The 21447-nt window shown below is 53.4% G+C and overlaps 7 protein-coding genes across 7 annotated transcripts; 4 read left to right on the top strand and 3 right to left on the bottom strand.

The window, feature by feature from the left end:
* Positions 1–41: 41 nt before the first annotated feature.
* BO94DRAFT_538795 (putative C6 transcription factor (Leu3)) lies at positions 42–3164 on the top strand. Its single transcript, XM_025612561.1, has 6 exons — positions 42–612; positions 692–1140; positions 1189–1626; positions 1675–1943; positions 1991–2524; positions 2576–3164. The coding sequence occupies exons 1-6, from the start codon at positions 415–417 to the stop codon at positions 2884–2886; spliced, it is 2199 nt and encodes a 732-aa protein (XP_025463507.1). The 5' UTR covers positions 42–414; the 3' UTR covers positions 2887–3164.
* Positions 3165–3172: 8 nt separating this feature from the next.
* Positions 3173–6617, bottom strand: BO94DRAFT_232352 (uncharacterized protein). Its single transcript, XM_025606308.1, has one exon. It carries the CDS (start codon positions 6207–6209, stop codon positions 3618–3620), a length of 2592 nt encoding a protein of 863 aa, XP_025463506.1. The 5' UTR covers positions 6210–6617; the 3' UTR covers positions 3173–3617.
* Positions 6618–8351: 1734 nt separating this feature from the next.
* Positions 8352–8770, top strand: BO94DRAFT_538793 (uncharacterized protein). Its single transcript, XM_025612560.1, has one exon. The coding sequence runs from the start codon at positions 8389–8391 to the stop codon at positions 8578–8580; it is 192 nt and encodes a 63-aa protein (XP_025463505.1). The 5' UTR covers positions 8352–8388; the 3' UTR covers positions 8581–8770.
* A 130-nt stretch (positions 8771–8900) lies between these two features.
* Positions 8901–11310, top strand: BO94DRAFT_232280 (serine/threonine-protein kinase). The gene is made up of 4 exons (XM_025606307.1): positions 8901–9436; positions 9575–9625; positions 9767–10011; positions 10072–11310. The coding sequence occupies exons 1-4, from the start codon at positions 8999–9001 to the stop codon at positions 11240–11242; spliced, it is 1905 nt and encodes a 634-aa protein (XP_025463504.1). The 5' UTR covers positions 8901–8998; the 3' UTR covers positions 11243–11310.
* A 1150-nt stretch (positions 11311–12460) lies between these two features.
* On the bottom strand, positions 12461–15131 carry BO94DRAFT_232231 (putative sugar transporter). The gene is made up of 7 exons (XM_025606306.1): positions 14606–15131; positions 14411–14510; positions 14342–14354; positions 14060–14277; positions 13857–14006; positions 13373–13806; positions 12461–13317 (listed from the first exon to the last, which is right to left on the bottom strand). Exons 1-7 carry the CDS (start codon positions 14880–14882, stop codon positions 12752–12754), a joined length of 1758 nt encoding a protein of 585 aa, XP_025463503.1. The 5' UTR covers positions 14883–15131; the 3' UTR covers positions 12461–12751.
* Positions 15132–15646: 515 nt separating this feature from the next.
* BO94DRAFT_232227 (uncharacterized protein) lies at positions 15647–16717 on the bottom strand. Its single transcript, XM_025606305.1, has 2 exons — positions 15754–16717; positions 15647–15700 (listed from the first exon to the last, which is right to left on the bottom strand). The coding sequence occupies exon 1, from the start codon at positions 16392–16394 to the stop codon at positions 15792–15794; it is 603 nt and encodes a 200-aa protein (XP_025463502.1). The 5' UTR covers positions 16395–16717; the 3' UTR covers positions 15647–15700; positions 15754–15791.
* A 1837-nt stretch (positions 16718–18554) lies between these two features.
* BO94DRAFT_232217 (WD40 repeat domain-containing protein) lies at positions 18555–20373 on the top strand. The gene is made up of 3 exons (XM_025606304.1): positions 18555–19028; positions 19113–20248; positions 20301–20373. Exons 1-2 carry the CDS (start codon positions 18834–18836, stop codon positions 20238–20240), a joined length of 1323 nt encoding a protein of 440 aa, XP_025463501.1. The 5' UTR covers positions 18555–18833; the 3' UTR covers positions 20241–20248; positions 20301–20373.
* Positions 20374–21447: the final 1074 nt, after the last annotated feature.

The following is a 21447-nucleotide window of genomic DNA, read 5'->3' as shown; positions in this document are numbered from 1 at the left end:
TGAGAGCGAGATCGGACAGCTTCTCCCTCGCAGCAGCCGTTCCCCCGCGGTCATTCATCCCCATCTCTGAGAGGGTCTGGATCACTCGCTCGCTTGTTTGTGCCAACTGCCAACTGCCAACTGCCAACTACCAATCCAACCCCCCATTGGGATTTGAGGATCTGCACAGTGCACCCGGTAGTTCGTCCAACGCCTCCCTGACAGTCCGAGACATCCCCTCTCCGAATTTCTCGCGTGGGCAAGGCTCGTTGCCCAGCCATCCGTCAGACCGATTCTTTCTTTTTTTCTGCCTCCCCTTCTACCAGCCTGGATTCCTCCGAAGGATCGCCCAGCGGAATCGGAGGCAGGGGTCTGCAGGGTACCATCCTGGAGCCAAACGCAGGAGAGAATGCTTCGGCTGCCCCCAGTCCCGTAATGGGAGGTGCCGGCCATCCATCTGTCTCCCCGGCTGTCGGGTCCGATGGCGTCGGTCCAGCCAGGAAGCGCACCACCGCCATGGCCGGGTTGGACAGTTCTCCGGGTAGTATTGATGATGTCGAGGGGCAGGAGAATCACGAGGAGAAGAAGAGACAGCCTGTGAAGCGCGCCTGCAATGAATGTCGCCAGCAAAAGGTGAGCTCGCCACTTAGTTCTGGCGCCTATCCGATCGGCTCTTTCATTTGCAATTGGGCTTACTGTATCCTTCCTGCAGCTCCGGTGCGATGTAATTCAAGACCCGTGGACAGATTGCTCCCGATGTCGTCGCCTGAAGCTCGATTGTAAAATCGAATCCAACTTCAAACGGGTCGGAAAGCGCAGTCGCAACGCCGAAATGGAACGGGAGATCATCGAATTGCGGAAGCAGATTGCAACCGTGCAGGCCAGTACTCCTGGGTCCATGTCCCAGCCACAGCCACCGTCTCTTCCCCCGGCCCAGACGCCCAAGCAAGAGACGGCCAGCCAGGTCGGCTCAGGAGTCTACCATACGCCGTCGGCCATGTCGACTGACCAGTATATGGGATCCCATGAAGCGGTTGCGTCGCTTCTGGATTTGCGCTCGGGCTTTGACGGTACGAATTACATGAGAAACGGCAACCATCATTTCAAGCGCATCGAAGATGTCGCTGTCGTTCCCGAAAGGGTGACAGAGCTATTCAACTTGTAAGGCCCCGGACGGCATTGTCCTGGACGAGCTTCTAACCTGGTTAGATTCTTTACCTTTTATCACCCTTTTCTACCATTCCTTGATCGAGAGCAGACCCCCGATGAATACTACAACGCCTCGCCCCTGCTGTTCTGGACCATCATTAGTGTGGGCGCGCGGCGCTTCCAAGGCGACACCCATCTTCTCAATTCCCTTTCTGGCCCGGTTTCGCGACTGGTGTGGAGTACGCTGGCGGACATTCCACAAAGCTACCACGTCGTGAAGGCGCTCTGCTTGCTCTGTACATGGCCCTTTCCTACAAGCAGCACGTCCACCGACCCAACCTTTATGCTCTGTGGTATGATGATCCAAGTCGCTATGCAGCTGGGTCTACACCGTCCGTCCCACACGCAGGATTTCAGCAAATTCCGCGTGGAGCTGATTGAAGAGGAGCTCCGCGACAAAGTGCGCACGTGGGCCGTCAGCAACATCGTCGCACAACGGTATGTTATGTCTATTTCGGCGGCCGGGCTTTACTGATTGCGATGCAGAGTTGCTACGGGCTACGGCCAGCCTCCGTCCACCGTGTACGACTGGACCCTGTCTTCCAACGAGTCGATGGACCCCAACTTCAGATTGCCGCACGACATCCGGCCCCGGCTGGAGATTGAAAAGTTCTGCGACAAGGTCACCAAGTCATTATACACCAACCGGCGGGACCCTGTCGGATTGTGCAGCGATCAAGAGAGGTCAACATTAATCTCGTTTCTCTCGCGGGATTTTGACGAACTGGAGAACCAGTTGAAGGCGCAAAACGACTGTATGTTTCCTGTGCTCCCTTGCGAGAGATGGTCTAACCTGGTGTAGGTATAACTAATCTTTATCTGCGCGCATCTAATCTTCACCTCCATCTGTCGGCGTTCTTCGATGACACGACCGCCAAGGATTATCGTGAGCGTCTTCTCTCCCTCTACGTTGCGACCACGTCATTCCTGGAAGCCGCGATGAATCTGGAAACGGAGGTCGGCCCCGTGCTGCCCTACACCCCATACTACGTGTACCAGATGATGGTCGCGGGCGGATGCACCCTGTTGAAGCTCTGCAAGAGCTTCTTCGCCGCCCACATCGACATGGATTACGCCAAGAACCTCTTCAATCGGACGATCTGGGCCATCCGGGGCGTGTCCGTCTCCAGCAACGACCTCCCCGAACGACTGGCGGAGGTAGTAGCGCAGATGTGGCGACTGAATAACGTGCCCACGCCAAAACTCACGGCTGACGGCGGGGAGGTGGATGACTCGCTGATGCTAAAGGTTCGCTGTCGGATGAGCATGTCGCTTCTCTTTGACTCGGTGTGGCGGTGGCGGGAAGACGCGCGGACCAAGGGCCGTAACATTGAAGGTATGCCATATGCGAGGAAGATGTCTATGTATCGAGGCTAATAGGTGGCAGCATATCTCAAAAATCCAACCAACCCAGACTCGAACGCCGATTCTTCCAATTCGTCTTCTGTCGTGCCAACCCGCACGTCGACTGCAACCCCGGGGGTCGCCGGGGCGGACCCCAGCCTGGCGCCGGCTCCGATGCTTGCACCGGCCAACATGGCAGTGCCGCCGTCAGGCGGGGTGGGCGCGTTGCCCAGCGGGTTCCTGGAGCCGAACTACGAAGTGTTTGATCCGCTGAACTGGCTTCTAGACGGGCTGGTTGATCTGCCATATTCCTACTCTACGATATCCGGGATGGAGTCCCAAGGCATCGCATAAGCTTATTTGCTGTTCCACGACTGACATGGCGTTTTATTTGATGACCTGATTGATGTAATATACCAGCGCGGGATGTCCGATCCAGCTTGGAACGGACTGGAGCGAGGAGTTGTTTTGTGTTTGGGTTGGACTTTTGTGTCAGTCGGTGATATACCTACCGTCCGTTGGCTATGTGCATGATACCAACGCAATAGACTGTCTATACTTTGTATACTACTATGTCGTGATTGTAAGTGTTATACGCTTGCTCTGCTTATCTATATTGAAACTGCTGGGTCAGACACGTAGCTATAACTGATGCAAATAAACGCACTTCCCCCCTATCTCTATGTACTCATAAAACAGGACGAATACATTTCGCTGCCCAAAAAAAATAGAAAGATCTGCTCAATGAAGAAATGATTCATGTAATGATATCCATGCACCGTGGTGTCTATCCTTCTTCATTAATCATCAATTAAGCCTGGTCTGTATTGGACTGGAACCGATTCAGAAAACAGAGATAATCAATCAACAGAACAAGCTCGAAAAGTTACAAACAAGAACAAAAGAATAAAATCATCAGTCATATCATATCATATCATATTCATGAGTGACGCCCACGCTCACGCTTGTAATCGTATCATAGTATCATATCAAATCATAGCTGCATATAACATATGGCCCATACTCCGTGTCCGAGTCCGGAATTCCAAAAAAACACATTCTAATCATATCATATCATATCATAATCATTCTGTGATTTTCAACTGGGTGCTTGATTCCACCAGCACCGCACCGCCGATACTTTGTTTCAGTTTCTCGCGCTTTGCTTCGCGGCGGTGTTCGGCGTGGCGTTGCCATGTTCGTCGGACGCGTTTGCGGAGGTTCCGGATCTTTCCTCCGGGTCGGAAGCGAAGTCTCCACCATGACAGGGATCGGAATCGCGGGTGGTGGAGTGAGGTCTGTGAGCAGAAGGCTTCCGGGGTGAATACTTGGCTGTTTCCTACTAGGGTGTTGCGGTTGGGTTGCGGACGGGCGGCGTGGTCGAAGAAGAGGCGGCGGCGGGTGTCGGGGCTGCGGAGGGAAGGGCCTTCGAATACGACGCGCTGCTGGGGCATGCCGAGTGAGTTCTTGATGACTAGGTCGGCTTCTGCTTCTGCTTCTGGGTTCTGGGCGGGAGAGCGCGGGGAGTCCTCGGCTTCGGAGTCATCCCAGAAGCGACGGGGTCTCCAGAACGATTGTAGTCGTCCGTCGACGTCTTTGCCGGCTTTGCGGTTCTTCACGGAGGTCAGTGAGAGGGATCGGACGAAGGAGTTGAAAGAGTCGGATCGAGAACGTCCCATCCAAGGACGTCGACCCGGGCCGAACCGACGGCCCGGGCGTTTACTTGGCTCGGTTGGGGAGTTTGTTTTGCCCTGCGGACGGTCGTTGTCTTGGACGGGGGTTGGTGGCACAACTTGGCAGACGGGTGGTTTGGGTGGCTGGCGTGGGTTCTTGAGCGGCGAAGTCATCTCGTATCGGAGGGTGGGTGAGTCGTCGATCCGTGGCTGGCGCAGCTCCGGGTAATCCACCCCGGGTGCTTGCCCGTGAAGTGCAGACTGCCCTTGGGGATCGACGAGGAGCAGCGATTCATTGTTGTGGGGGAAGAAGATCACCGTTCTCGCCTCGCTGACTTCGATCAGGCCGGGAGAGGACGACGGAATCGAGATCTGCGTGTATGGCATCGAGGGTGGGCGTAGGTGTGACATGTCCTCTACTCCAATGATGATGGATTGGGTCTTGGATTCTTCTGCCGCATCATGGAGGTCCTCCCGAGCGAGAGTTTCCGGCCGATGCAAAGGCGGCTCGGGGGCGCGGTCCTGGGTGCCAGGCTGCTCCGTCGCCAAGGCATGATCCCGCAGGCTTTCCGAGGTCAGAGAGGTAGTCCGTGAATTGTTCCGGCTGGTCGGGGCAGAGAGCGAGGAGCCACGTGGGGGGATCGTCGGCCGGCCAGAGTGGCGGCCACGAGGCTCGGCGCCTTTCCCGATGCTAACATTCGTGTCGGACGGCCGCTTCCGATGCGCGGGCTCGCGCGAGCCAGGCCGGCTTCGCGACGCGGACGGGCCTCGTCGACTCGAGTGCCGCGAGCGACTTTGCGAGGTCTCTCTGCTGGTCGACGTCGACTTGAGAGAGGAGCGCCGCTCCGGGATCACAACCACCGGAACCACATCCACGTTCTGTGGCGGCACGTTCAGGCTCGAGGTTCCGGAGAATGAGATCTCCGAGGCGATGCTCTTGCGGTCGCTCTCGGTGATCCGGCCAGCCTTGTGGACCAGACGATGTTGCGACTCGGTGGAGGCGAGCGATAGATGGTCGGACTTGGGATGTGGAGAGGGAGCAGAACGTAGCGAGCCCCTCTTATCGGTGTGGCGCAGGGATCTTTGGGTGGACTGTAGGCTGTCGATAATCATCACCTCGACTGTAGACGTGGACACGTCTGACAGCCGACGTGTATCGTCCTGCTCAGTAGCAAGAGGCCGATCCTCCGGGCGCGGCCAGCCGATTTCTTCGCGGAACTGCTCAATCGACAAGCCCCCAACTGGTTCCTGGGGGTCCCGGATAGGCTCCCGCAGGCTCGAGCGTACACTCTGCGCATCAATTCCGTTGATATCGTAGCGCTGCTCCGATGGGTCTGCGATACGCATGATGCGAGGCGCACCGTCCCGGGTCGACTTTTGTCGGCGCGGAGGCGATACTTTTCGATCCGCGTCAACTTCCATCCTTCGGTGCACCGGGGGTTCCATCATAGAGGTAGGTAGACGATTAGTACGAGGGTCGGGAACTGGCGTGCTTTCCCCACTCCTGTCACCATACTCCAAAGGTCCGTCCGTTCGCAATGATTTCTGTCGAGTCGGCAATGATGGAGGAGAACGGTGAGGAGTCTCAGTTTCGGCGTCCGAGATCATTTCATAGGCCGTCTGAAACGATTCGGCGCGCGAGGAGGAGGAGGACGACAAAGCAAAGTGCGACAGTCCCGGACGAGAGACCGGGACGGCGAGGCGCGGGGGCGTGGATTCGGGGGTGGGTGGGTGTGAGGGCTTGGGGGTGATGGTGCCGGTGCTGCTGCTGCTGAGATCTTCGCTTGAAGCGACCCCCGGAGGCGTTAGAGGACGGACGGGAGTCGCTGCCGAAGAGGCGCCATTTGAAGGGCGGCCATGTCGACCTCCAGGCGTGGTGTCGATGACTGGTGGGCACCAGAGGACATTTGGCCTGCGACGTAGAGACTTGTGGGCCCTCCACTGGGGCGGGTCCAGATGCGCTGGTGAGGCGAGAGACGTGTTCACGATTTCCAGGCCAGGCATGGTGAGATGGCCCAACGATACGGTATGCCCAATTGGCGCACCCAGGGAGCTTGGTCACAGGCGGTCGCAGTGGGGGATTGGAGGGAAAAGCATGACACCTGAGCTGTTTCAAACGAGATTGGTCCCAGACAGTCGCTGACGACGTCGCATGCTAGCTATCCAGGGAGCTTTTGAGGCGATTCGTGGTCGAGTCCAAAGTGACTACAATCGCCACGAACGGGGTAAGAAGACCTCGAGAGAACGGCCGTTGGATAACGGTTATCTTTCTTTTTTTTCCCCTTCTTTCATACGGGACTTTCTCTTTTTGGTCGTGCCTCAAAAGTTTGTTGGCATCCAGGCTGGGAGGAAAAAGCAAAGGGCGACGGCCAGCAAGGGAGGCCAAGGCAAGGAGACCGACCAGCAGCAACGCTCCTCCAGGGGCACCAACGCGCCGAAAATAGCGTCTGCAGTCCGAATTGGGGCCAGGCAAGGCGTGACACGCCGGACGAGATCCTGTTGGCACGAAAAGACCCGAGAAGCGCGACGGCGAGGCAAGACAGGCAAGACAGGCAAGACAGACGAGTCGCAGGGACATTCCACGTTGCGGATCCCAGTGCGCAGTGGATTCCGAGTTTCGCACCAGTCAAACCGGAGAATGGCGGCGATAAGGTCGTGGGGCAACTTGGCGGCCTACATGGAGGATGCAGCCGCTAGAATATGGCTGGGCGGGCGAATTGATCGCCTGGAGGAAGAGAACCAGGGGATGAAGAAAAGATGGGGGTGGTGATGACGATGATGGGGATGGTAAAGGTGGTGATAATATGAAGATGATCGGAGATGGTGAGGGGAGGCGCCCGTCCAGTGATTCGACCTGCAGCATCACGGGATGGCCAGGATTTGCTCTCTCTCGTCTCTACGGTCCATAGCGCCCACACTAGCCAGTTTAGTGTAATACTACGACAACTTATAGGCCGGAGTAACCTGGCAAAAGGAATACAGTACAGCCATTTCCGGAGATGCCTCGGAGTGCCAGTGTGACCGGGTCTACTTCAGTCTTTAAGTATATCTTCCCGGCGGGAGTTTCAGACTTGGTGGTGGTATCTGGTGGTGGTATCTAGTGGTGGTTGTGGTGGTTGTAGGTTCCTGACATGCGTTGATCTCGGATTATTGCATCATCGATGACATGAGTATCCCAGCCCCGTTGGCAGCATCTCGGGAGTGGCGTGTCCACCCATGGTCGACCAGCTGAACCATCCCCCAGACCGGTAATCCACCAGCAACGGATCTGCGATTGTATTGCCGGCGCTTGCTCGCATCCGACTGTCTGGGGAAAGCAGGAAGCCAAGCAGCCACTGAAGGCAGAGGACGGACAGACCATAAAAATGAGGATTCCGGACATGATGCCATGACAAGCGGCGTGAGGACTGATTGATGATGATGGTTCCAGAGTGGAGGATCGGACCAAGATCTGGGAGGGGGGGGAAATCTGGACGCCCAAAGTGCCTCGCTTTATTCTAATCTAATCTAATATCAGCACATGCGGGGACAGAAAGCCCATGACGAAAAATGACGCCGCCATCGGCCCAGGAATTGCTGCAGTGCCAGCCAGAGAGAGGGTGAAGAGGAGCACAAGAAGAAGATTGATTGAGGGGAGAAGAACATGATGAAGGAAGCATGATGCCAACGCCAGAGGGCGGCTGACTCAGCAGCCACAGACGGACTAGCTCATTGGCTGGCTGCCCGTGCCCGAGGCACTAAGCCGTAAGAAGAGAGCCTCGACGTCATCCATGGCTTCAGCTTCAGAATTCCCTTGACTCTTTGAGTAGTCCTTTCAGGCCGGCTGCTCTCCGCGCTGCTTGCTGATGACGCTCCATTCCGCTCATTCTTATCTTCTGAATCGCCAGTCAGCACCACGTTCTGCTGAGCAATTTTATAGCCTGGTCGTCGTCTTCGTCGTCGTTGTTATCTTCATCGTCTTTCTGTGCGAGTGATCCCTCAAGCTGCAGTCCACCTGCCCATACCCATCGATCTGCCCATCGGCCAGCTTTTCCCCACCATCCGCGCTTCTCTCAGACTCCATCACCAGTGCCCAGCTGAAGGGACAAGGGAATTTAATTTAATTTTCCCAACCACGACGACTGAACGGATTCAATCCCATCACTGTACGGAGTAATCTCTGCAGTGATCTCACCTCCAGGTAATGCTGCTCATTTTGCCTGCCCCCCCTTTTTTTTCTCCCTTTGTCGGCCCTGCCTCCCTCCCACTCCCAATCCCAATCCCAAGAATCCCAATCCCAAGTCCAATTCCATTCCCGATCGATCTCTTTCCCGAAACGTCATCGCCCGGCCTGCTGCCATCGGCCCTTTTTCTCTTATTTTTAATTTTACTTTGATTTTTCCTGCTGCCACTAACGAACATTACAGTTTAGGCCTTGGCGGGGTAAAGCACCCAGCAGCTAATTTAGACACAAATTAAAGCCAAAAAGGAACCAGCGCGAAAAAAAAAGACAGGAAAAAGGGAAAAAAGAGAGAAAAAGGAAAAAAGAGAAAGGTCCAAAAAAGACCAGATAATTCCAGCCAACCGAGAGAAGAGAGTCTGTCGCTGGACAGCCCATCCCCCCCCGTTGATTCCCAATCGGATTTCATCATCTTCCTTTCATTTCTTCTTCCTCGTCCTACCTTGCCTGCTTGTGACCCCCCTTCTACTACCTTACTACCTACCTACTACCCTAGTCTCCCTTTCCTTCCATTTCTTTTTCCTTTTCCTTTCTCATTCCCCCACCCCCCCTCTCACCCCCCTTACTCAGCACCATGAGTACCATACAAAGTCTCAAGAATTTCATACGTCATGGCAAACAGGCCCGGCTGGTGACGCCGCATGCCGAGCCCACCACCAATGTCTCTCCCATCCATGCCGAACAACAGCGTCAACCCCAGGGTTCCTACCCCCCAGCGGCTGGGAACCTGGATGCCATTGACAGCAGATTGGGCAACGGTCAGGTACAACCGTCCCAGAAGAATCCCGAACCGAACCGTCGTGTGCGAGAGGCCGAAATCGAGCAGATCATCGCAGAGGAAAAGAGCAGCCGAAACAAAATGCCCCGATACCCTGGACTCGAACGTTATACCCTCGTCGAGAAGATGGGCGATGGCGCCTTCAGTAACGTCTATCGCGCCAGAGACAGCACGGGCGAGTACGGCGAAGTGGCCATCAAAGTGGTCCGGAAGTTTGAGATGAACAGTAACCAGGTAGGATTGCGATAAGTGTTTCCTATGTTCGGTGATCGTTTTTGCATTGCATTCTGGTCCTTCATGTCGCCCGCTATGTTTGTTAGCTTGGTTTTGCCGTCTACTTGCCCTGAGCAACCCGCCAATCTTTGTTAATAGTCTTCCGCCCATCTACATCCCGGGTTAAAAAAGAAACCCAAAGCTACAGAGGTGCGCAACCCTCTGGGATGATTCCAGTCACCCGCCCAACCCTACGCATGATGTTCTGTCCTTCAATGTTTCATTTTTTGTGTCCCTGCCATAAGTGACTCCAGAAATGTTCCCTGAGCTAATCACTAACTCGGGTCACAGCGCGCCAACATCCTGAAGGAAGTGCAGATTATGCGACAGCTGGATCATCCGAATATCGTCAAGTTGGTTCAGTTCTCCGAGTCGCGTCAATATTACTACATCGTGCTAGAACTCTGCCCCGGCGGCGAGTTGTTCCACCAGATTGTGAGATTAACCTACTTCAGCGAAGATCTCAGTCGCCACGTCATCCTCCAAGTGGCCAAGGCAATCGAATATCTTCACGAAACATCCGGCGTTGTTCATCGGTAGGAATAGATCACCTATGTGCTCCTGTTGGCTCTGTGACCCACTAACTTCTGCGACAGAGATATCAAACCCGAGAATCTCCTCTTTTATCCCACCGAATTCATCCCAAGCAAAAACCCCCAACCCCGTCAGCCGGGCGATGAAGACAAGGTCGACGAAGGCGAGTTTATCCCCGGAAAGGGGGCTGGTGGGATCGGTGTGATCAAGATTGCCGATTTTGGCCTGTCCAAGGTCATCTGGGATAGTCAAACCATGACTCCCTGTGGAACGGTCGGATACACCGCTCCCGAGATTGTCAAAGACGAGCGATACTCGAAGAGCGTCGACATGTGGGCCCTGGGATGCGTTCTCTATACCCTGCTCTGTGGATTTCCACCCTTCTATGATGAGAGCATTCAGGTGCTCACCGAGAAGGTCGCGCGCGGCCAGTACACATTTCTGTCGCCATGGTGGGACGATATCTCCAAGTCCGCGCAGGACTTGATCTCCCATCTGTTGACGGTCGACCCCGACAAACGGTACACCATCAAGCAATTCCTGGCGCATCCGTGGATCCGCCAGACCGACGAAGCCACGGAGGCGGCGGCAGACGCGCCCCCTCTGGCGACGCCATTGGCCACCCGCAAGGTGCAACATCTGGATGCCATCGCGGCCGACCAAGCGCCTTATGCTCCGGCCAGCGCCCGTCTCATGGACCAGCCCTCTGCTGGCTTGGAGCGCCCGATGGACTTCCGTTCGCCGGGTGCCATCAACCTACGCGAAGTATTCGACGTCGGCTACGCCGTCCACCGACAGGAAGAAGAAGGCAAGCGACGCAAGAACTTCCGTCAGGGATACCGGGGTGCAAACCCCTCCACGGCGTTCCAGTCGGCGCTGAATCCGTTGAACGAAGACTACGATGAACCCGAAGAGATCACCTACCAACCCCTCCCTCGGGAAGAATTCCCTCCCGCCAAGATTCCCAAAGCCTCCCAGCCAGCAGGCGACGTTGCTGCGATGGAAGCGAAACTTAGATCGACGAACCTGGGGGCGCCCAGCCACGCCGCGCAAGCGCGCCAAGCCCACCAGCCCCGACAGCAGCAAGGATATGGCCAGCACAGCGCCAAAGTGGCTGCCGCTGCAAAGCAGAGCATCGCCCGCGGTGCGCGGGAGCCCTTTGAGCTGAGCTTGGACAACGCCACACTATTAGAAAAGAGAGGGCGACGACAGCAGGGGCAGTCGGTTGCCTAAGAATCGCATGATACCCTTCCCTCCATCTCTTCCAAGATCACGCTATTTGACGAATCGAGAGCCACAGGCTACGAACTCCCCTTGCTTATGAGTTTCTTGATCTGATGACTTTCTTCTCTTCTTTCTCATTCCCTTTCATCGATCGCTGGACATGATTCCTGGGTGGCTACATACGAACTCGATCGGTCGCATTTGTTCTGGGTGTTTTCTTTTCCTCTCCCGGCTGGTATTCTTTTCTGTCATGTTTACGCTGGATTCGGGTTTGGGCAGAGCATATGGTATGGTCATTTTTTCTCTTTTCCTATTGCGTCTCCATTTCCGCTGGTTGTTTGTTCCATGAATACTATTACCGCGTGCCATTTCGTTGTGGGTTATACATTTACATGCTGTTGCTTATGCACATACATAAACTTGCAAAGGAGCACGTTCGGGGCATGGGTTCTTCGCGCGTGGTGGAATAACCATTGATCTTTCTTCAGCTGCTTCTTGCTCGCGGTAGTTCCGGCGTATGTATTCGTAAAAAGCGACCTGGATCTGTCCTAGAAGTGGACAGATAATCATGTATGCTATGCTATGCTATATGTAGAGTAATGAATGATTACCTGTTTTACATTGCATTATTCTTTCTCCTTTTTATGAATCATACAGCTCTCTACCTTTCCGTAAGTCAACCTACAATACCGTACCTATTATCTATCTACTACTACTACTAGTGGAGTAGTAGCATTCACCCCATGTCGGTGTTTCCAATCAATACCTCCCTCCCTTCCTTCCTTCCTTGAAGTATGATTCAGTCGCCCCTCCCCTCCTTCACATTCCGAATCCTACCTATCTACCTACCTATCTATGTACCTAGTACCCACCCACCTATGCAGTTCCATCCACCATACGCATTCCCCCCACATTATCATCCTCCCTCGTACATGATATAGCATAGCATAAGAAGCATAGTATCATACAAAAAGAAAAGGGATTTGTTAGTAGGTACTTTGTATTTAGTAGACGGTGCGGATGGGAGGTTGGGTTGGGTTGATTAGATACAATATGAGTTCGAACTGATTAAATTGATTATTCATAGTCATTGGATTGATAAGATGAGATCCATGGTGAGAGGTGGATGGGACGGCGGAAAGGAGGAAAGGGGGGGTTACTAGTTGTTTTGTATTTGCAAGGAGAGGCGAGGCGGGGTAGTAAGTAGTAGCTGAGTGATACTAGAAAGGGGAAAGTGATTTTTGGGTTTCATTTATATGCTTCTATCCAATAAGGACGTACGTAAATATCAAGCTGTGTGAATAGTATCAACATGGAAGAATACAACAAATACAGGCCATAGGTACTAATCAGAACATGTATCGCACCAAGTAGTAGTATGTGCAGTGCAATGCAAGTCATTCGCGACATTGGTATCATGCATTCGTCAAATGCGCGCTGCTGGAGCCCATCATCATAACAAAACAGGCATCAAGGTCAATAATCAAGAAAGGTAGTAGGTATGTGTCGGTGTATCATTTACAGGGTCTGCTTGCCCCGGGTTTCGATGGGGAGCAGACACATGGCCACGAAGGCGGCCAGAATGAGGCCACCTGATGCGTAGATGGGTGCATCGGGGTTGGCACTGCCGCCGTAGATGGCGACGAGAGGCGCACATAGACCTGCAATGCGGTTCAGGCAGCTGGCGATGCCCGTGGCCGTGCCGCGGTTCGGGGCCGGGAAGACCTCCGGGGTATAGGCATACAGGACACCGTACATGATGTTTTGGAAGAAGGCCTCGAGGCAGGAGCAGACCAGCTGGACGTTGGAGTTGGTCGAGGCTGTGAAGCAGAAGAGGAGCACCCCGGTAATCAGAGTAGAGATGACCATGGTGCCCTTACGACCGATGTACTTGATTTCTACGGTGTAGCAAGCCAGAATCGAACCCGGGACACCGACGATCGAAGTGATGGCGTAGTTTCGGTAGGCAACGTATGTGGAGCTGGAGCTGGAGCCGCCCGCATTCTCGAGATACTGAGGAAGGAAGGCGTTGAAGAGAGGATAGCCCATTCCAATGGTGGCCCAGCAGAACCAGAGGAGAACAGCTAGAGGACGGGTTAGCCTGGATCGGGGATCCCGATAGGATGGGATGGGACATACTGGAGAAACCAAGTTTCTTGTTGGCAAAGAGGGGCCCGATACGCTCCAGGGAGAATTTGGAAAGGTTCCGCTGGACAATCTCGCCGAAACTGAGAGTCTGCTCTGTCACCTCCTCAGGATACCCGCCGATTTCGTTGAGGATATCCTCAGTGAGCCATGTCTTGGCCTTGTTCTTGTAGGCAATGCCGTGGACCGAAGCCACGGCCTCGCCCTGGCGACCGCGGGCGAGCAAGTACTTGGGCGACTCATACAGATGAAAGAGGAAGAATCGGCAGACAAACATGGCGAAGGTCAAGGCACCCAGTGTGTAATCCAGGTATCTCCAGCCCATGTTGCTTTGCTTGGTGCAGCAGGCCACTCCGCTGGCAACGTCGCCGCAAGAAGGCAGTCCACTACTGCAGCTATAATTGGGGATAAACGCCCAAGCGAGTAGACTGATCACTTGTTAGCAGATGACTGGGCTTGGATCAATGAAATAACGAACCTAGCAATCAGTTGACCAACGGGCCACCAGACACTCAGCATTGTCAGGAGGTTGCCCGAGGCGAAAGGCAGGAATTCCAGGAACAGAGCTCCGTCGACTGGCAGGTTACCTCCCACTCCTAGACCCATGCAAGCGTACAGGGCACAGGCTCTGCGCAAAATATCAGCAAATGATCCCACCAACATGATATCAAGGAAACGCACCCGATCCAGGTTGGAGCACCGCCGGCGGCAATACCAAACACACCACAGATGAATAGGGTCATGTTGAAAGCCGGGCGACGGCCAATGATATCAGACGCGATCCCCCAGAATGAAGCGCCAATGCAAAGCCCCAAGAACAAAGAACATGTCGTGAAACGGACCCAAGTGGTGGAGACACCGAATTCTTGGGCAATGGGACTCAGTGTCAAAGCGACACCCTTGCAGCAGTTAGTACCTGGTCCGTACAACCTGACGTCTGCACCAAAGGCAACACTGTCTTACCTGCAACCAAAGACTAAGAGTAATCCGTTGTCAGCCAAAGAACATCATCCACCAAAGGTACTCGCTTACTTGTCTGCCAGCCAGCCAAAACCACAGAGAGCAAAAAGTTCCCACTGGTAGCGGCCCATCCCAATATCCTGCACCGCTCGATTAATGACTTTGGCCTTGCCTATGGAGATTCCACAGTTAGATCTTGGGTTCCAAAGGATTCTAGGGATGGATTATCCTGGATGGCATCGTCGCATGGGGAACACCAGAACATACGGTCATACGCAGTGTCCTTGCCGGATGCCGCAACATCCGACTCGACTTCGGCGCGAAGGGCCTCGATGGTCAGGCTGCTGTAGTTTGGCACAGGCCCGACCCCGGCTTCCGAGGAGGGAGCCCTGTCCAAGCTTTTATCGTCAGTCTTCTCATCAGGGCGGTCGGTTTTCTCTAAGTCCGGGTTCGGTTTGATATGCGCAGGGGCTTCCGCGAGAGGGACCACAACCGAAGGGAAGTCGTGGTCATGTTTGCGGAAAGGATTGAGTCCGAAAGGCATGGCTGCGAGGGCGAGATTGTATGGGCTCAGGAACCGGGACTGGGCGGTGTTCGATCTACTTGTCGTCGCGATTCGCAGTTGTCGCTAGGGTCAAATGGCAGGTGCAATGGCTGGACAACCGATTTTCTTGGTGCTAGGGACAGGCTGAAGGGGATTCGATACTCGGACTCGGGGGACGATAAAAATGGCGCTCAGGGATGGTCCTATGGCGGTGCTATTGAACGCACGTCGTACAGCTGGATTTGCCTCTGCTGGAGCAAGTTGGGAGATAACCAAGAAGAGTAAATGGTATGTAGGTATGCAAAAGTTCAGGCAGGCTGAGAATTGTAGCTCAGCTAGCTGGCCTGAAGGGACAAGATGGGTGAATGGAGAAGAGTAGAGGGGAAAGAACAGAACAATCCCAATGGGTGAGGCGATTGAGAACTTCCTCTAGAGGCGATGAGATGGCGCGCAAAGAAGAGGATCGACTGCAATCGCTGTCGCCTTCCGATGCTGGGATATGAATAGCACGGAGCTGAGGGGGGAAAGATTGCGGGGGAGGGGAAGGGGGAGGGCGAGAGGGGATAGGAATGGGGGATGGGAAGTATATGAGGTGGTAGAGAAAGAGGAGGAGGACCACACGAGAACCAAGGTTGCAGAGTGGGATGAGGGCACCCGAGGACTATATACGCATCCAGCTTCGGAGAAAAGTTAAAGGTAAAAAGTGAAAAGACATCAATTCACATCATCTGTCTGTCTGTCTTTTTTTTTTTTTTTTTTTTTTCTCTCTTTCTTACATGCATGCACTCTGCGATATATGCAGTTGTATGGATCCGTACCTGTAAACTAAATTAGCGTGCTTTAGAGATTGCCCTATGTGGCAAGGACCGACCAGCCGGAGTTTCTCTAGGGAATGGCTAGAAAGAACCATCACAAATCACAATGTGACTGACAGTCAACCCATTGGCAGGGTGGCATGGCTCTAGACAGGTATAAGTAAAATAAGTAGAGGAATATCAACACACAACACCTTTTGTCCGAAAAATGTCGCTCAACCGTTATGAAACCGAGAGGGTAGTATGCAGCAGGCCACCCAGCTAAAAAGTCCCCGGATACGATACGGCGATACCGCGACCGACCCCCCCCATACTTGGCCGGACGCAGGCTAGCGCGGGGGGTTCTGATAGGCGTTGAATCAATGGGGAGGAACCACACCGGCCGAAACCGAAGGGCAATCCACCCCCCGCGGATTGGCCAGTTCATGCCTTGGTAGCGTCGCTTGGCGTTGGCGGCGCTGGAGGCGGGCGCTATGGCCCTTGGCATCTGCACGCTGCAGCGCCCTCCCCGGTAATGTTCAAATGTTGACCTCACGATTGGATCGATAGCTGGCAATCGAAGGCGTCTGATAGGGATCATATAGCTTATCTTCCGCTGAACCCTGCCATGATAGGAATAAGATGCCGCCAAAGGGAGGGGGACGGCCAATCCCAACGGCAACCCAAGGGTTCGAGGAAAGGGCCTGCCGTCTGGCATGGCATTATGGTTGACCTTTCACCACCGAATCGGATGAAGATTGAAGCCACTTCCACGCTGGCGACCCACTCCTCGGCAGTGGCTAATCATTTAACTGGATATGCGACCTTGAGGTTCTCGGGAGGTCCCAACCATCCAATGATTCAAGCAACGCGACAGTCGGGTCGAGTCAAAAGTCCGCAACACGCGGGGTCCACCCGACACACGAAGTTGGAACCTGGGGGAGGCTCTCCGTGGTGCAAACCAACGCATGCTCCCAGGTTGGGGTAATGATGCCATCAGAAGAAGCTTAACTCTTCGTCATGAATCAATACACACTTAACGGCTCGGGTACGAATTTTCTCACATGAGCAGCAACAAGTCCACGTGCCAAGCTTGCCCGAGATCCCTACGTCATCGCCCTATGCACTTGGCCTGCCACTAGTCCCCAAACAGGATGGTCAAAGTTACCTGACGGCGTCGGTACCGGGCAGAGATCTCAGGGTCCCACGGGTAAGGTAAGCGCGATGGAATGTGCCGTACCTGCCTAATCGGTCGGATGTGAAGCGCCCCAATTTTCAACTTTTCAGCCTGTGACAGTCTCGTTCACAGCCTGGAAATGGAAGTGTATGTTCGGTGAGCATCTATATCGGATTAATCCCGCATAGGATCTATGCACAGAGAAGATTTCCTCAAGCCACGAGTGCAGCAACGGCTGAAACTCAACCGTCCAACATGCATACCGTGAGTGTACTAGGAGTCGCCGACACGAGACACCATGACGGAGTAGGATTAGAGGCCAACAGGGCCAGCCTTACCTAGACGGGATTGGAACGGCACCGCCTGGCCTCAGCTGGACTTCTCGAGGACACTCCTGAGACTCCTCAGAGCAGGGATCATCGTTACAGTCACTGGCGAGTGGCCCGTCATGGCTTCCGCATCCGTTTCGCGGCACCCCGTCGTCATGGCCGGCCAATCATGTTCTACAAACCAGGCCATAGTTTCCTCCAGGCGGCCTCCATAATGGTGCCACAAATCTCTGGCGCACAGTCAGGAAGGTGGTAGCAATGCAAATGGCTACGCAATGGGGGCCAAATCTATTTAGTGGCACGTAAAATACCACCTGCAGCCGTCCATTCACAGAGGGTTTCGCTGCCGGGAGGTCCGCTGGCCATGGTATTTTCATTCTAGCAATCCTCGATTATCCTGCCTACCGCGACGGATTACGTACTCTGGTGGCCACAGCCATAGATAAGCTCAGGTCAACTCTAGAAAGATCGAGGGAAGAGTTCGGGCGTAGACTAGGTTGCCTCGCCTGAAGGTCTAGATGAACAATGGCATCTGTCCTTTACGGTCCTCGGAGTTCAACTGACAGATAGCCAATATGAGCTCTCGCTTTCGAATACCCAATTTGTCCTCAACGATGGATATACCCCCAATGGGATTACCGAGAGACAACAACGAAAGGTGACTCGAACGTTGTATTCCGGAGTGCGAGACGAAAGGGGTCCAAATTGGGGCTAGAGAGGAAGGTCAGTTACTGACAAAGGTCCAAGGTTGTAGAGATCTCATACAGTCTTTCCAGTACCAGTTCAAACACTAGCGTCGCGAAGTCGTTCTGGCGGGACATTTTTCCTCTATCTGGGCATATGTTCCTCCTGCACATCGGATCTTCTCAGCGCCGTTTCCAATCCGGTATGGCCATCGAAGCAAAGAACAATGCGCATCCCATCAGTGTTTATCGGTCTATTCCAGAATTGTAAAATGACGCAGATATCATCATGTCACTGAGGCCATTCATCAGAAACAACACTCCGGCACGCGTTAACCGATCAAGGGGTCGGGTGTTGAGCAATAGCTCCGATCCAGCAGCCGATCCTGAATAGATTGACGTCAGTAAGACATTGGCGTCTGTGTCCTTCGCGGTAGAGGACATTATCTCGCCGCGTAGGACGGAAAATCCGCCGCGCTTTGGGCCCGACGACAGGCCGGAAACTCCATGGGAACTAGACAGCGAGGGTCAAGTTGCAACTGAAGGGAGGAAGCTCTTGACAGTTGACACCGCCACAGACGTAAGAAGGGCCCTCGGGATCGGAAGAATAGATAGTCCCCGGGGAGGGGCCACGTGATCGTGGAGCGGCCATCGAGGGGCTGCGACAGTGCGCGCCTGAGCCTTGGTGCGCGCTACCTTTAAGGCCAAGATGCCAAAACAATATTCCGCAACATAACTCGGCTTATCTCCTGGCTATGTACTGCGCCACATGCCAATGTGGGGGGTAGACATCACATCTTTGGAATTTCAAGATCTCTCTGGTAATCCATCAGGCCCTCGTCCGACACCACAGGCCCTGGGTCGTCGGCTCTCCCAGCTCATACACCATCACCTTCCACCACCACCATGACCAAGATATTGACCTCCAGCCAAGCTGAGGAACTGTGAGTATCCGCACGGCCTGCCGTATGTTGCTTGCGCGCTTATCTGCAATCAGGCACAAGTCGATAATCGCCTACCTATCATCAATAAATGCCTCGCGGAGTTGTGAGGCGCTGCGGGAAGAGCTTCAGGTGGACAACAGTTTCGACGATGCGCTTTGCCGGAAATACGAGGGGCTGTTAGAAAAAAAGTGGACGGGCATTGCTCGCCTGCAGAAGAAGGTAGGTTCATGTGTTTGACAAGGCTGCCTGCGGGTTCCTATTTGATATGACCGCTTGGGAGCCCAGGGACTGATCAACATGTAGATCTTGGATCTAGAATCTAAACTGGCTGGTCTGCAAACCGAACTCGACACCATATCACCTACGGCCCGTTCCACTGGGAAAGACCCAACAAATTGGCTCCCCGCATCGCCCCGACATACCTTCGAGTCGCATCGAGACGCCGTCACATGCGTCGCATTTCACCCTATCTTTACCTCACTCGCCTCCGGCTCCGAAGACTGCACGATCAAAATATGGGACTGGGAACTCGGTGAATTGGAGCGGACGCTCAAGGGCCATATGCGGCCGGTCTCTGATCTTGATTTCGGCGGCCAAAAGGGACATACGATACTCGCATCTTGTTCAAGTGATCTGCAGATCAAACTTTGGGATCCGAACAAGGATTATGCCAACGTCCGAACCCTTTCTGGGCATGATCATTCAGTTTCCGCCGTGCGCTTCTTGCGACAAACAGATAATATCCTTGTCTCGGCCAGCCGGGACGCATCGATTCGGATATGGGATGTTTCGACCGGATACTGTGTCAAGGTGATCGACTCGCACGGCTCCTGGATCAAAGACGTGTCACCTTCCTTTGATGGGAAATGGTTGGTGGCAGGTGGTCGTGATCAGGCCGCTGTGGTCTGGGAAGTCGCATCCGCCAAATCAGTCGCGTCTTTAATAGGACATGAGAACTACATCGAATGCTGCGTGTTTGCACCCCCCGCCAGCTACAAGCATCTGGCTGCGATTGCGGGACTGAAGCAACCGCCTCCGTCGAGTAGCTCGTCTGAATTCATCGCGACCGGGGCGCGAGACAAGACGATCAAGCTCTGGGAATCTCGGGGCCGACTCATCAAGACGTTGGTAGGACACGACAACTGGGTAAGAAGCCTGATATTTCACCCAGGTGGGAAGTACTTGATCAGCGTGGCGGACGACAAGACAATACGATGCTGGGATCTCTCGCAGGGGGGACGATTGGTGAAGACAGTCAACGCGCACGGGCATTTTGTTAGTTGCATCCGTTGGGGCCCAGTTACTGTGAGCGATGTTTCAGTGGAGAACACAGAATCGACTAAAAGTTCCAAGACGGACGTTGTCAAACCTGGGTTTCGATGCGTGATTGCAACAGGGAGCGCCGATTCAAGTGTACGGATTTTCACGTAGTTTCAGAGGTAAATGATTGCATACATCCTAACCATTCCAAAGACTAATACCAATGTCAAGACTCAGATTATGCCTCCGAACACGTAAACAACCCTCCTGCCCGAGGTTTCGGGCCCCAGCCCTTTTTCTCTCCGGAGACAAGCATGGGAATTGATGAAATGATGATCTTATGAATCATGTTGTGGACTAGAATTGATGCAGAATCAAGAGAGATCTACGAGGTATCTATAGGAAAGGACCGGAAACATCTGATCTGCATCCAAGGCAAACCCTCCAATGCCTTTTCACCCGAAGTGATACCATCACAATGTTTTGAATAACAGGCCCTGCTGTATTTACATTTCATCTGAGATGGGCTGTTAGCAGTGCATCTATCCCCTCTTTCAAGAGGAACCCTGCACTCGGTTACATGGGTATCCCACCAATGATCCATCCATCCATTCCTATCAAGGGAGAAGGATCTAGACTTTCTACATAGATACATAGGTAGTCTAGCTTGTGCTGACTACCAGTTGGATATATCCTCTCTCTCTCTCCATCTCTTTTTCTCTCTCTGTCAATATATACCCCCACTTAATCCTTCACATAACCCCAACAAACAACTAAGACGTGAATCTATGCTTTATTCTCCCCCCACTAGATACCCTCCACCATCCCACCCACAACACCACAACCAATCTATTCTATCCTCTCAAGACCATTCCAAAAGACAGTGTGTAATCAAAGTAGTATATCAAAAAAAAAAAAAAAAAGGGAAAACTGAACCCAACAACCCGCATCCCCCACACTAATTCTTAACACACAACCCAAACAATTAATAAATAATCACTGGCACTAGATACTACATCAGAATCCAAAACAGAACCAATCGATCCTCCATCAAGTTTTAATCTATGTCAATTTCCAAGCATCCATCTAACAATTAAATAATAATAATAATAATTATGTGATCTCAACTAAACCCAAATCCCCCCAAATTAGCCTAATCAAAAGAACTTAAACTTTCCACCATCTGAAACTATATTACTATAATATAACCTCCTCCTCCCTGAACAAATCTACTACTATTACCATCCATGGGGGACAGAGGACTATAAGATGGGTGGGGGTTCCTATATAGCCGCATGTATTCATTATCAGTATTGTTATTTTGGTGCTGGGTGTAGGGATAGGGATAGGGATAGGGATAGGATAGAATCATTTTAGT

The sequence above is a fragment of the Aspergillus sclerotioniger genome (genome assembly GCF_003184525.1).
Source record: "Aspergillus sclerotioniger CBS 115572 chromosome Unknown BO94scaffold_31, whole genome shotgun sequence".
NCBI classification, from domain to species: Eukaryota; Fungi; Ascomycota; class Eurotiomycetes; order Eurotiales; family Aspergillaceae; genus Aspergillus; species Aspergillus sclerotioniger.
This window is presented reverse-complemented; position numbering and strand designations above follow the sequence as displayed.

What these genes read in the sequence shown, in the direction of transcription:
- BO94DRAFT_538795 (XM_025612561.1), top strand. Translation starts at nt 415, where the DNA reads ATGGGAGGTGCCGGCCATCCATCTGTCTCCCCGGCTGTCGGGTCCGAT. An exon ending in GTGACAGAGCTATTCAACTT is followed by an intron (nt 1,141 to 1,188) that starts GTAAGGCCCCGG and finishes TAACCTGGTTAG; the next exon opens with ATTCTTTACCTTTTATCACC. An exon ending in CAAGGGCCGTAACATTGAAG is followed by an intron (nt 2,525 to 2,575) that starts GTATGCCATATG and finishes AATAGGTGGCAG; the next exon opens with CATATCTCAAAAATCCAACC.
- BO94DRAFT_232352 (XM_025606308.1), bottom strand. Translation starts at nt 6,209, where the DNA reads ATGCCTGGCCTGGAAATCGTGAACACGTCTCTCGCCTCACCAGCGCAT.
- BO94DRAFT_538793 (XM_025612560.1), top strand. Translation starts at nt 8,389, where the DNA reads ATGCTGCTCATTTTGCCTGCCCCCCCTTTTTTTTCTCCCTTTGTCGGC.
- BO94DRAFT_232280 (XM_025606307.1), top strand. Translation starts at nt 8,999, where the DNA reads ATGAGTACCATACAAAGTCTCAAGAATTTCATACGTCATGGCAAACAG. An exon ending in AGAAACCCAAAGCTACAGAG is followed by an intron (nt 9,626 to 9,766) that starts GTGCGCAACCCT and finishes CTCGGGTCACAG; the next exon opens with CGCGCCAACATCCTGAAGGA. An exon ending in ACATCCGGCGTTGTTCATCG is followed by an intron (nt 10,012 to 10,071) that starts GTAGGAATAGAT and finishes CTTCTGCGACAG; the next exon opens with AGATATCAAACCCGAGAATC.
- BO94DRAFT_232231 (XM_025606306.1), bottom strand. Translation starts at nt 14,882, where the DNA reads ATGCCTTTCGGACTCAATCCTTTCCGCAAACATGACCACGACTTCCCT. An exon ending in GGTGCTCCAACCTGGATCGG is followed by an intron (nt 14,007 to 14,059) that starts GTGCGTTTCCTT and finishes TATTTTGCGCAG; the next exon opens with AGCCTGTGCCCTGTACGCTT. An exon ending in GTTGGTCAACTGATTGCTAG is followed by an intron (nt 13,807 to 13,856) that starts GTTCGTTATTTC and finishes ACAAGTGATCAG; the next exon opens with TCTACTCGCTTGGGCGTTTA.
- BO94DRAFT_232227 (XM_025606305.1), bottom strand. Translation starts at nt 16,394, where the DNA reads ATGCCAGACGGCAGGCCCTTTCCTCGAACCCTTGGGTTGCCGTTGGGA.
- BO94DRAFT_232217 (XM_025606304.1), top strand. Translation starts at nt 18,834, where the DNA reads ATGTTGCTTGCGCGCTTATCTGCAATCAGGCACAAGTCGATAATCGCC. An exon ending in TTGCTCGCCTGCAGAAGAAG is followed by an intron (nt 19,029 to 19,112) that starts GTAGGTTCATGT and finishes ATCAACATGTAG; the next exon opens with ATCTTGGATCTAGAATCTAA.